At 45.2% G+C, this 14,160-nt stretch overlaps 1 protein-coding gene across 3 annotated transcripts in view; it reads left to right on the forward strand.

The window, feature by feature from the left end:
- Positions 1-14,160, forward strand: part of LOC136696490 (E3 ubiquitin-protein ligase RNF123) — a 147,321-nt gene that overhangs the window by 115,278 nt on the left and 17,883 nt on the right. For all 3 annotated transcript variants that reach the window (XR_010802621.1, XM_066670928.1, XM_066670929.1), the window contains exon 37: positions 4,253-4,347. Coding sequence is in view for 2 of the 3 variants with exons in the window: in XM_066670928.1 (XP_066527025.1) it covers positions 4,253-4,347 (95 nt within the window). In the remaining variant the exon portion in view is untranslated. The remainder of the gene's footprint in view (positions 1-4,252; positions 4,348-14,160) is intronic.

Below are 14,160 nucleotides of genomic sequence, written 5' to 3' on the forward strand. Positions count from 1 at the left end.
CGTCGTCCGGGAAATTCTAAAACAGTCCAAGGTCTCTCTCCCAAAAATGTCAACCATGTCATGAAGCTAGCCTTTTCAAAAGAGCCTCATTAATATGCAAAGTAAATATCACTGCACAGTGAAGTTACCAGATGTGACATGTCCCCATCTGCCCAGCTCAGGCAGCAGATGTGGTTCTCTGGATTCTGCTTCAACAGCCGAATGTTGGCGTTCACTAACCTCAGTCTCAGAAGGCCATCAGCCCGTCGGTGGAGCTTTAGATTTGACCTCCTTACAGCTTTAGCGACAGAGCCGTGGGCTCTGAACAACACGGGATGGCAAAGGAACCAGTCCATAGTTTGGTTTCCAGGTGGCGCTGCTGTAGAAGTGTTGACCATAGCATCTGGTGATGCAAAAGCACAATTAGCCTCGCACTCACAGGGTGTGGAGAGGGGACTTCCCTCTTCCCATCACTTAGCACTGTGTTAGCCAGCACTGGTGTGTGTAAGCTGACATAACCACGGCTACCTTCACATTATATGCCTCGTTAATACTCAGATATTTGCTCAGATGGGATTTGAAGGTTCGTGAATGTACGTGTCCTGTATCTGTGTGTAATGTGAATGAATCTGTCTCTGAAACTGCAGCGTGATCAACACAAACATCACAATTGTGAGGTGACATTGAGGCTTTAATAGTTTGTGTTCATCACATTTTCTCAGGAGGACAACTAAAAGCTTGTTGACTACACAGTCAGGACGAGGAGGAGAACAAAGCAAGCCGGCTTTTACTGCTGCATCAAGAGTTAATCTCTATCTCAAATATCTCCCTCCACCCTATGTAGTGCACAGTGTAGGGTATAAATAACTGTTTCTGTTTGTTGAATTATATAATCATTTTTATTCAGGGATAGGCTTACCACCTTCCTGTCAAACTACTTCCCTGTTGTAGTGGGTGTAGTAGGTTTAGTTTTATAATTGGTGGAGTGCACAATGTAGGGAGCATGTCTCTATTTGGGATGAAGCCCAAGCCTCTCCTTCAATGATGTTTTGCTGCTTCCAGCACTAGAGGAGACATCACTAAACATGTGTACAGGCAAAACCACAAGGAATCTGATCTGATGTTTTGCATTCGTGTCCATGAATCGGATTCGTATCAGATATAGGAGCACATGGCTGAAAAAATGAGTGAACTCCAGTGTTTGAGAAGAGGACAGTGGAGAACTCACTGGAGACAGACATGTGCTTGTTGTTACATATCTTTCTATAACAACAAGCTAAAAATACGTTTGTTCAACCCAAATATGAGAATTAGACCCCTTTCTGGGCGTATGTTTATTATGATTCTAGGACAAAACTCGCTGAGTTACATAACAGTGTTTTGGCACACGTTCTGATTTATTCTGCCAGCCGGAGCACAGACACAGGGTCAAACCCCAAGTTCAGCATCAGTACGTCCTGTTTGGACTTTTGGGATTGGGATAAATACTAACTGAACATAGAGAAAGAGTCGAGTGCCGGTGAAACAGAAACTGTAACAGTTCTCTGTAATTAGGAGCAATCAAACAGGTCTTGCCCCGGCGACATGGTCCTCATCAGGAGAAATCGACCCGACGGAGACGATAATGCTCTGGTTTCTCTCCAAGGAGCCTGCCTCCTCAGATCGCTGCAGGAAGCAGAGCACGTTGCGGACGTTTTCGGGACATTGCCCAGCCCACCGCTGTGAGGATGCTAACACGGTTAGCGTGTGGTTTTGAATTTATTACTCTCTCGTTCTTGCCTCGGTGCTGTTAAGAGTGCCGCTGTCATTCATGCCCATCAGCCCAAAATAATGCCCAGTGGGAACGGTGATGATTGGCATTGCCAAGACCAATTTACGCGCTCCCTGACTAGACAGCCGTGAAATTGAAATGGGGAGCGAAACCGGCGGAGAAAATCCAGCGCAGGCCTGGTGCACTCCTCCGCGAGCTGCTCTGTAATTATCAAGCTAATGTCAGTGTCCAAACACGTCGGTGATGAGTGTAGAAGGAGGAGGAGAATTCCCCAGGTCCTGCTACTGCGGTTCCCCCAAAGCACCCAGGCCTGGAGCTGTGGATTGATGGATGGAGTAAAACCTTTCTGCAGCGTAAGAGACACTGTTCTCTCTGCACGTTTTCCCTACTCGTCCGATCAAGGGTGACGTTGACGTGTTTGAGAAATGGAGGCTTGATTGTGAGTGACAGCAGGAATGTCACATCCCCTGTCCTTCATCCCTGAATATATTCTTGATGTCATAACAAAACTTGTGCCTGTATATCAGTCACTTTTCAAAAGAAGCAGACAGCACTTCCCCGAATTATTAAACACACAGTATTCATTAAAACATGCAGAAGTGTGTGTTCTGAAGTCTTAGTTTCAAAAGTTGAACACTAGGTGATTTCACTATGTCCAGTTTGCTTTATTCATTCACATGTTGCCCCAGCACTGTCACCCATAGATTTCTGATTGTATTCATTAGTACAAATACGTTTTAAAGCATTATTGTGGAATGTATAATTGTAATAATTTATTCAAATATTGACCCACTCTCGGGCGTCACGGTGGAGCAGCAGGTAGTGCCTCTGTCACAGCTCCAGGGTCCTGGAGGTTGTGGGTTCTAGTCCTGCTCTGAGTGACTGTCTGTGATGAGTGTGGTGTGGTCTCCCTGTGTCTGCGTGGGTTTCCTCCAGGTGACTGTCTGTGAGGAGTGTGGTGTGTTCTCTCTGTGTCTGTGTGGGTTTCCTCCGGGTGACAGTCTGTGAGGAGTGTGGTGTGGTCTCCCTGTGTCTGCGTGGGTTTCCTCCAGGTGACTGTCTGTGAGGAGTGTGGTGTGTTCTCTCTGTGTCTGCGTGGGTTTCCTCCGGGTGACTGTCTGTGAGGAGTGTGGTGTGTTCTCTCTGTGTCTGTGTGGGTTTCCTCCGGGTGACAGTCTGTGAGGAGTGTGGTGTGGTCTCCCTGTGTCTGCATGGGTTTCCTCCAGGTGACTGTCTGTGAGGAGTGTGGTGTGTTCTCTCTGTGTCTGCGTGGGTTTTTTCCGGGTGACTGTCTGTGAGGAGTGTGGTGTGTTCTCCCTGTGTCTGTGTGGGTTTCCTCCGGGTGACTGTCTGTGAGGAGTGTGGTGTGTTCTCCCTGTGTCTGCGTGGGTTTCCTCCGGGTGACTGTCTGTGAGGAGTGTGGTGTGTTCTCTCTGCGTCTGCGTGGGTTTCCTCCGGATGACTGTCTGTGAGGAGTGTGGTGTGTTCTCCCTGTGTCTGCGTGGGTTTCCTCCGGGTGACTGTCTGTGAGGAGTGTGGTGTGTTCTCCCTGTGTCTGCGTGGGTTTCCTCCGGGTGACTGTCTGTGAGGAGTGTGGTGTGTTCTCCCTGTGTCTGTGTGGGTTTCCCCAGGTGCTCTGGTTTCCTCCCATGCTCCAAAACACACGGTGGTAGGTGGGTTGGAGACTCAAAAGTGTCCGTAGGTGTGAGTGTGTGAGTGACTGTGTGAATGTTTGTGTGTGTGTGCTGCCCTGTGAACACAGTACTATCCTCAAGAACATAACAAACCCATCACAGTTTTCAGCAGCTTTTTCCTTATTGAGCTCAGAACGAATGCAGCGCTCAATAAACTCAATGGTCTTTTTTTATTGAAGAAACCTTAAAATCACCAAAGAATGAGAATGCATTTTAAATTACAAACTTATCCGTACACCTAATATGTACTGTGTAATGATACATAGTGCAGTTTCTGCAGTGCTGAGTGTGGAGTAGCATTGACAGAGGTTCTTATCGCTCTGTTACATTTCAGTGGAGCATCACAATCATTTGGAAGCTGTGATTTAAATTTACAAACACTACATAGTGTTGCTTTAAAATGTTAAGGTCAGTCTCTCTTGGCCGATTGATTATGAGATGTTTACACAGGGCCCGGTCGTGCTGTGTGCAGACAATAGAAGATCCACCTGATGAGTTAATCTTTGTGAAGGGCTGATGATCTCATTTCTAACCCTTGTTTCCTGTTATGATGGCCATGTCCTAGGATCCAAGTGAGCCCTGCCATTAAGCTTATAATTAGGTGTGGGTGTTAATTATGCGTCCAGGAAGCGCAGTACAGTGTTTATGACACTGTTTATATGATTCAGATCCTGTGCAGTGGTCTCCTGTACAACCAAGGCCTCATAAATTGAGTAAAGCCTGTCAAAAGAGTTGAATTTCTGTGTCATTCTTGCTGCTCTTCATCTGTGCTTCGGTTAATGTCTGCCCTGTGTTTCCCCCCTCACAGACACGGACTACATCAGTGCTGAGGAGGAGCAGAAGGTGGAAAAGATGCTTGCTTTCTTGACGGAGGAATCCAAACAAGCTGCAGCCACCACAGCGGTGAGTGCTCAGACCCAAACAGGTACCAGACACTGTCTGCGGACACAGACAACCGCGAGGATCTGTCAGTTTTACAAACACATGCTGAGCTTTCACTGAGTTTAAGAAAACATCCTCCCACCACCTCAGCGGAGTGGGATTTTACAGGATGGGTTTGGAAAACCAAAGAAGCACTGGCTCTTAACTCTGCTGCCAATTGGCCGTCGCTACACACTCGTCGTAGTACTGACTGTTAAACACTCTTTTATTAGACCCTTCCTGGTCTGTGCGCTCGTTATTTCTGCCATTTGTTTCAGTTTTTATCTTCTGCTTATAACAGTCGTGATGACTGTCTTTGTTTTTTCTGATTTTCATCTAAAGTTAATCAGATGCTTATCACAGGGTCAGTATTTCAGTTCTCTCTGCTTTAGAAACGACACACGAAGCATATTATCAACTGTAATAAAAGAGGCCCAATCTTCCGTTTCCATCTTTCAGTTTAATTCCAGACCTCACTCAGACTCAGCACGTTTTCACATTGTGTTTCTGAATTATTGAGGAGGTCTGATGATGTGCAGTGGAGGGTGTGGTAATGTAAATTCATCGTAATGCACCGTGGAGGGTTTTCTATAAGCGACTAAAGTGTTTCTGAGGCCGGACTCGAGTGTTAGAGGAGGATCCTGTGGCTTGGCTTCAGCGTAATGAGTGCGTGTCCCACTTTGGACTGTCCACATCCACCACTCCCAGCTCAGAGACTGAACACCACATCATTAAAGAGCAGAACGCAGAGCCCTCAGCAGTGAAACCCTATCTCCCACGTTTTTCCCCTCAGCCTCCAGCCCACAGTCACTGCAGACCCTCTCAGCAGACGCACGGCTAATCCGATTTCAGTCTGATTATTATCTTACAATCGGGTTTCAGACACAAAAGCATCCCTGGCGTTTGAAACCAGAGTCTGTACGGGACGAAGAGGAGAAGTCATATTAGGAAGTGATTATTCGTTATTTTTACAGGTGTTTTATTTAAAGTAAATTATTAAATTGCTCTGATGTCCCTGAATACACCTGTTTCTGCTCCAGAGACAAGGCCAATCACATGGAAGATTTCATATAAAAAAATACATTTCATTTAGCCTCTGACTCTGTAGCAAAAACCACCCCAGCAGGGGGCTCTCCCCATTTCTCTGTACCTGGCAGTGCCTCCTCACCAGGTGATTCTGATTGAGAATGTGCTGACAGGTAATCAGCATTCAGAGGCAAAACAGGTGAGTCATGTATTCCTCTTGTGACTCAGAAGCACCACCTCCTGTGTCATTGCTTCTTCTCATGCCCATTTGTCTCTCCGTCAGGGAGGGGCGTGGACATTGACGATGCTCCACAAGATCATGCCACACGGGCATTTCAGGGTACCTGAAAAAATGACATAAAAAATGGAGATGATGGTGATGTGTTGATCTTGAATCAAACCTGCATCAGCATCATTGGAGCATCATTGTTTTCACATCGCAAGACGTGTGGTGTCAAATGGAGCACAGGGTGGATGGGTCTGACATTTTTATCTGCATTATTTATCTCCTCATTAATCTCGCAAATCTGTTTTAGACACCTCCATTCCCAGATGAGATACTTAGGCTAAGAATTGTGCAGTTTATTACTTCACTGTTGGACTGTGCTGAGCCTTTTATCTGGGAGCACAATGTCAGGCGAAGGGTTTTCGGCGCTGTGCAGTTCAGCTCAGCACAGTATGACTGTGTACACAGACACACGAGTTGATGATAAAAACAAAAAAAAGGGAAATAAGATGGTTATACTCTGTTTAGAAGCACAGCTGGTGCTAACAGACACTTGTAGTTTAACACACACCGCAGCAGATGATTCTCCAGTGAAACTGAGGCTCAAATCACACACATTTAGAGATAAAGCCTCATAGCTGAGAGCACAGAGTCGAGTGAAGGCTCGGTCTTTTTTCAGCTTCATTCCTCTCTCTTTTAACTTGAACTCAGCTCTAAACTCACACTGTGGGGGAGACAGGGCTTGTGTTTTATCCCACTGCTCCCCTGGAGGAGCTGGTTTAACGGCTGAAGGCTTGTTACTGACAAAACAAATTCTTTATTGGATCATGAGCAGAACGCTTCATGTTTTCCCTCGATACACACTCAGAAGGGTCCACTTCATTCCCATAGGCGAGCGAGCGTTTGGTCTAATTGGCCGTGCGAGCGTAATCTGGGAAAATTGACACGTCGTACCTCAGAGAGATCCTTGTTTATTTCGCAGTCTATTTCCAAAGGTGACGGAGCGGCGCTTGTTGTGTGAAAGTGTTAATCCACTGTTTTAGCGGCGCAATGTCTCCTGCATTCTCTCCTACCGTTTACACTGCCGCGGTGTTAAAACAGGTATGTTTATGTTTTGTACGGTCGTCTCTTCATTAATCACAGCCTAATCCCACTCCTCTGTGCTCAGTTTTAACCTCAGGTCCAGTGCTGTGATTGTGAATAAGTCACCTGTAAGTCACTGAAATTAGAACGAAAGTTTTTGGCAAGAATTCTCTTATTCTCTTGCCATTTAAGTGATTAAGGCTGGGATTCACGTTCCATGAGTTTATTTTCACGGGGCGTATAATCACCACTTCTACAAACTATTATCCAGCATCATTTGGCCTCGGAGACCACTCCACCGTGTGGAGTCTCATATGGAAATGTGGGTTTTGTGCAGCACGCTCCTGAAAGTTAATGTGATGTAAAGTACCCCCCTGAAACATCTGTATTTAAATTGAATTCACCTTCAGTTCTGCTTAATCTAAAGTGTCAGATGCAATTTGGATCTGGTTTAAAGTGTGTGTGACTTGCCCTTTCGTTTCAGGCTTGATTTCCTGCCGTGCGCCTCGTCATAAATAAAGTGGAACTGACGGAGTAATTTCCATCTGATATCGTCACTAAAGCCCCTGTGACATCTCATTTCATTCGTGCACTTTTCCCCACTTTGGATTTCTTTATTATTTCATTCACTTAAAAAAAACAGAGGATTTGCTGAATCCAGGCATCGGAAACGTTCCTTTTCTTTGGAAAAGTGGTGTCTTTTTTTCTTTTTTTTTGGTGGAAGAACTGCACAGGAGAAAGGAGGTCATTAGTCACATTTATCAGTAATTGATTTGTGTGATTGATTGATGAGATTGATTTGAAAGTGAAGACCATCATCTTATTGTCATTTCTTAAGCTGTCTTCAAGATTAATGTTCAGAGTTGGCATGTGACTGTCACTGTGATGTTTAGAGATCCACCCGAAAGCGGCCCGAAAGCTTTTATTCTGAAATGGAGACAATTAAAGTAGCACTAGGTCAGATTTAACTCTATTGTAATGACTTTTTCAGGATTGTACTGAAATGAATGGGGAGGAGGTAGTGGCGGTGGTTTCCTACCCTCCTCCAAATGGTTACATAGTGCAGTTTCTATGGTGGTCAGCCCAGCGTAGCCACCACAGAGGCCTTGTTCTCCCCATTACAGATCGGTGAAGCATCACGACAGTTTTAAAGCTGTAATTTTAAGGAAAAATATTATATAGTGTTTATTCGATATGGGCTGGGTTCCCTTTTTCACACCTACTCTTCTAAAGAAGGCTTTGCACTAGATCTTTCTGGGAGGATTTCTGGCACATTTCTGGGAGGATTTGGTGGCGTACAGCCCTGAGAGCATTGGAGCGTCAGGTGGTGGATGACGCTCCAGCTCATCCCAAATATACTGTGAAAATACAGTCTCAGTTCTGTGCCCAATGCTGGGGGCTTTATACTGGTCTAGCCGAGACTCTTTGCATTGAGTGTGGTGGTCTTGGGTGTGCAGGGGGTTTCCTGTGAGCTGTTAGAGTAGAGAGGAGAGCGGAGGTTCACCCTCTGACTGAAGGCTGCAGGAACGAAAGCTCTGCTCCACTGAACTCTTTATTAAATCATTAGTGTGTTTGAAAACCTGTCTGCCTGCCTGGCCACCAGCTCAACATCTTGTTAGCTGTGTGTGTGTGTGTGTGTGTGTGTGTGTGTGTGTGTGTGTGTGTGCGTGTGCGCATGCACTCCTGAGTGTTTTTCCACATTCTCTGGCATTTGTTTACAAGCCTTTGCCAAGAACAACAAGCCTCTGATGTCCAGGCAACCAGGCGTGCTTCACGTCTCTGTGCTGTAGCCTTTCACACTCTGTGGAGAGTGTGTGTGTGAGAGTGTGTGTGCGGTGCATTTTCAGGCTCTGATTTCCCCCAAAGTCCTTGTTAATTTTTGTTGTAAACATATATTTGCCTTTGTCTGAACGTTAAGATAATATTAGCTTGTAATTAATGTCTATTTTGACTGGACACTAATCAGAGTGATCCCTGACTTTTGCACATTAGTGTATATGATACACATGGGATAATACAGCACATAGCCTTTCATATAATAGCTAATATATAGTAGCTATGGGGTGTATGGTCCCATATATGTATTATTTATTACCACATGTCCTGACATTGTATAAAACTGTGTGTGTGTGTGTGTGTGTGTGATGGAGGGATGCTGTGGAGTGGTGTGTGATTACCTGTAATTGTTTCTCCCATGACGACCGCTCTCATCCAGCCATTAATAAACCAACAGAGCTTTCAGGGACGCACTCATTCTGTGCAGGGGTGGGACTCTGGACCTCAAACTGTTTGTGATTCTTCAGGAACCGTGGTCTTTAATCATTCTACTCCGCAGTAAAGTGGAACACAGTACACAACAGCTTCAGCTTCATTTGTTATGTTCATTTGTTAATGAAGCTAAAGCCAAAAAACTCCACCCATTAACTGCATCTCCAGTCTCTCACAGGTGGGAGGCAGAGGCCTGTGAGAAACGTAAAACCAGCCCCAGGGTCTGAATAAAGCCCAGCATCATTTTCTCGGATTTTACTTTTAAAGCAACAGGATAACGATTTGAACAGTGGAGGTTACACTTTATTCTCTCAGAATCTGGTCTCTTGCTCGTCCACCTTTACACCTTTACTCAGAGAACGGCTGTCTCCTCTTAATTAACGCATTAACATCAACACCCCCAGTACAGAGAGAGTATGGAACACCTTCCACACTGTTTTCTTGACCTGTGACTGTCTGTGAGGAGTGTTGTGTGTTCTCCCTGTGTCTGTGTGAGTTTCCTCCGGGTGACTGTCTGTGAAGAGTGTTGTGTGTTCTCCCTGTGTCTGTGTGGGTTTCCTCCGGGTGACTGTCTGTGAGGAGTGTGGTGTGTTGTCCCTGTGTCTGTGTGAGTTTCCTCCGGGTGACTGTCTGTGAGGAGTGTGGTGTGTTCTCTCTGTGTCTGCGTGGGTTTCCTCCGGGTGACTGTCTGTGAGGAGTGTGGTGTGTTCTCTCTGTGTCTGTATGGGTTTCCTCCGGGTGCTCCGGTTTCCTCCCACAGTCCAAAAACACACGTTAGTAGGTGGATTGGTGACTCAAAAAGTGTTCGTAGGTGTGAGTGAATGTGTGAGTGTGTGTTGGCCTGTGAAGGACTGGCACTTCCTCCAGGGTGTATTCCTGCGTTGCGCCCAATGATTCCAGGTAGGCTCTGGACCCACCGTGACCCTGAAATGGATAAGCGGTTACAGATAATGGATGGATGGACATTAGCCTTGCCCACTGTTATTATTGTTATTGCCACTAGATGTCATTGTTTCATTTGTATAACAGCTGAAGTCTTATACATAAACGTTTTTCTAGATTAATCCTTGTTAGTTGGATCTGACGGCAAGCTTTTTTCGGAGATTGTTGTCGTGAGTTTTCAAAGAAGAAAGTCAGTTGTGAATGCAATTTTCCCAAAATCAGTGAGGTGATTTTTCTGCTTCCTTTTCTCCAGAAAGACTTTGCTCACAGCTGCAGAACACAGCTCTCGTCGACATTCGGCTCAGACACATGCCGTCAAAGCTCATGCTGAAATGATGGATGTGCGCTCAGTTCCTGCTCGTTCAGTGCGGTATAATTTCTCACCTGGTCAACACAGATGCACGTGACATTTTGAGGTTAGAAACTTCCACGTACAAGGGGTTTGAAAGCAGCACATTTTCCTTTACTTTGAGGAGATTTATTCTGAGTGCAGTATTTGAACACTTTAAAAGCTCCTTGATGTGTGAATGGTTTGGAAAGTGCTGGTTTGACAGCAGGGGACGGTGCTGAGACGACTCTGTGAAGGTGCATGACGTACTCGGGCACTTTGCTGTGTGTATGTCGTGGTTCTCACACTCGAGCTTTTGCTGATGGGACTGAGATCATTAATTTACAAACACAACAAAATGTAAAGCACTCAGGTCCCTGTGATAGCGGCAGAAAGATCTAAACCTTACATTAGGTGCATCACCAGAGAGGGTCTGTAATTCAGCTTAAGGCTCCAGTGAGGTTCAGTCACCACTTTCTGAGTCAGCAGAACTCTCAGCTTCGGCCCGCTACGAGTACGGGGTCGTCCAGATCTCTCTGGCTGGGTGAGGTGGTCCTAAAAGTGTGAGGTGGGTCCATACAAGTCTCAGAGGTAGCTCTCAGAGAGGACACCAGTTTAACTGCAGCCAGCAAAACTAGCCACGAATAAACAACAGTGAAAACAAACTCTCTAGGACAGGTCCTCGATGTTAAAGTATTGATAACACATCAGTGAGTATAGCTTTAAACACACGGTGGTGCAGGTTTCACTGTTGACCCTCGAGCTCATGTGACAGAGTAGTGAGTGATGGATGTGTGTGATGGTGTGTGATTCAGGGTGTTTGCCCAGTGAATTCAGGTTGGCTCCAGACCCACAGCAAACTTAATCCAAATGAAATCTTTATAGAAAATGAATGAATCAATGAATAAAAACGTTGTATTACAGATTTCTGAATAGCGCAAAAAAAACCAGAACTTTCTCTCTGGATTGTTGAGGAGAAATTGGCATAAACAAATATTCATTTCTACTTCAAAGAGAAAATCAATCATCGCTCACTTCACAATTATTCTTCTCATATTTTGGTTTTTTAGGGGAAACATCATCAGTGAAGTTGTTATTTCTACCGTTTCTGAAAAGCCTCTTTTCTGACAAAAATTGAGCAATTTTCCAATCGTATTATCGGTCCAACCGAGGCACACAGAGGTCTCCACCTCGGAGGGAAATAGAGCTCCGATAACTTCAGACGAAGAAGCAGTCTGGCTTTTTCTTCGCAGCAATCGAGGAGAGCTACAATTATCCACTTCCAAACAAATCTGCTCCCTCTTATTAAGCTGCAGACGACTTGAAAGAGGGTCAGAATTGACATTTCTTCGCTTCTGATCCCAGACATGCAGTAGTTTGGTCGGAGACGATGGACGCCCTTCGATTGAAGTTTCTGCTTCAGATCAGATCTGTGCTCTTGTCTCGGTGTTGTGGCTCTGTGAGTTTATCTCTGGTTGATTGAAGATAACATTTATGCTGTCTGTGTTTTGCTGAAATTCAGCATCACACTCATACAACCATCTTCCATTGATTATTGTTATTAAAACATTGCTTGCCCAAAGTTGGTGGACTCCTCTAATTTTGACTAAACTCTGATTTACAAGGTGAACTTGAGGTTTATTTGCGTTCTGACAGCTTCCATAACCTCCACTGAGCTTAAGGTCTCCATTTCCATCGCAGCAATTGAACCTTTATTTAACCAGGAAGTCTCTTGAGATTAAAATCTCTTTTTCAAGTCACTTGGCCGAGACAGCACCATGTTTATTGAAGTTACCCTGCACTTATTGGTCATTGTAGTTGTGGTTGTGGGTTTGGTGCCTTGCTCAAGGGCTCCTCAGCCGTGGATTGAGGAGGAGGACAGTGCTGTTCCTTCACTCCCACCGCCCCCAGTTTTCCTGCGGCTCGCAGGAATCGAACCAACGACCTTTCAGCCTTAATTACATCGTACGAACATATATTCCAGTTTAGAAGTCGTACACTTCAGTTAAAACGTTTTTTATTATCAGGGATTAAACTCTGGGGTTTGAGGAGAAAGCACTGGGCTATGATTCAGCGCGGCCGTGTTCTCGAGTTACACAGCAATGTTCAGTCCTTTGGGATGATGAGCTGTAGCTTTTGTGAGGCAAATCTAATCGTCCAACATCAGCAGCTCTGAATGCAGTGTAATCCTCGCAGAAATGTTTCAACATCCAATATAAAGCTTCCGCTGAGGAGTAACCAGATACAACATAACTATGATGGTGTGTTTTCCTTGTAAACAACCACGTAACACACCTTTAATGCCGTGCTCTACGGCCTGAATCGTCGTGGAGTTCCCGTGCCTTTTCTTTTTCATTAAAAAATAAAGCTCCAACTAGGGGCCTCATTCTGTGCTCTCAGGAACTACGCACAGAGCTGGGGCCACCTCTAAAAAGCCACTCTGGACACCTCAGTCAGTGCCCATCACGGGAAGGTTTAGTGTTCCTCTTACTGTCAGAAACCCCAGAGAAACCACAGGATTCCGCAGCTGCTAATGCCCCATCTGCCCAGTTGGCCACAAAGGAAATGGTGTAAATGTTGCTGACACATCTGTGTAGTCAAGAGCTGGACTAAAGGAGCAGGAGGAACAGGCACTTTTAAATTAGTCCCAGCGGTGGTCTGGGATGGTGGAGATTGACGTGTGAATAAAAAGCAGGAGAATAGGGAGCACCTGAGAAAAGTCCTTTCTGAGATACAACAGGAAAACTGCACCTGTGTGTGTCTGTATGTGTCTGTCGGACTCGCCGTCCGACAGCATTTGGAAGAGATTGGAATGATCGAGCTAATAGATAATTCAGACGTCCACTTGGCCCTAAAGGCAGAGGGACGCTGCCATCATTGGCTCCCATCAGGAAAGCAGCCAGTCTGTACTCTGCAGCTTCCTCAGCCGTTGGCAGTGTGTTGGGCTTCTACGCTTGCATCACATTTGTGAAAATGGACCTGATAAACAAAGCAGATCCAGTTAAGACTCATCCATATGCAGCGCAGAGTGTCTGGTCCATTTTCAGAGTAAACAGTGGCTCAGAGGAAACTCAGACTCAGTCTTTCTGGATGATTTAAACACAGTCGTCCTTCTGTGGTTTTCTCTCTGCGTCCGCAAACAAAAGCAACAGAGGTTTGAAATAATATTGCCGTAGCACCTCGTCTGCTCCAGTCGCACTGTTCCATTTCTGAGCCCTCAGGCCACTGTTTGATTTCGGTTCAGATGTTTACAGTCCTCGTGTTCTCTGAGAAACTTGCTTTGTTAAAACAGTCAGCAGAAACATCCCAGTAAACAAGGAACATCCCTGAACGTTCAAAATAGGTCTAATAGTAGTCGTATTTTAAACGTCAATGGACGTCCAAAATCCATCCTAATAAGTTAGTTATCAAGTGGTGACCAATCGATAACGTCAGTGGACGTCCAAAACGCGTTTTATACAAGTCATTTATTTCGGGACCAATTAATAACGTCAACGGACGTCCAAAATACGTCTAATAGTCATCTTTTCAATGTCTGTGTTTGGACGTCTTTTCAACTTTCATTTTCAACCTTAAGAGAACGTTGATTAGACGGCAGTCATTACGTTATTTCAACGTTGAATCAACGGCTAATTGTTTACTGGGATGTTGGCTGGGTTCGCGGAGCTCATCAGACATCCACTGTGGCGACCCCCTGTGGGAGCAGGGGTTAAACAAATAATGAGCAAAAATGAATCATAGAAGTGTTTACAAACATGTGTTTGTAAATCAATAAATACAGTATAAAATATAAATCATCTCAGACACTACGCTGCTGTCTCTAGATATTACAATAGCTGAAAAACGTGTGTGCCCTTACTAACGAGTCCAGAACTTACCCCCAAACAGAACTAACATTCTGTATCGGTGTCTCGAGTGCACC

The sequence above is a fragment of the Hoplias malabaricus genome, chromosome 5 (genome assembly GCF_029633855.1).
Source record: "Hoplias malabaricus isolate fHopMal1 chromosome 5, fHopMal1.hap1, whole genome shotgun sequence".
In the NCBI taxonomy this organism is placed as follows: Eukaryota; Metazoa; Chordata; class Actinopteri; order Characiformes; family Erythrinidae; genus Hoplias; species Hoplias malabaricus.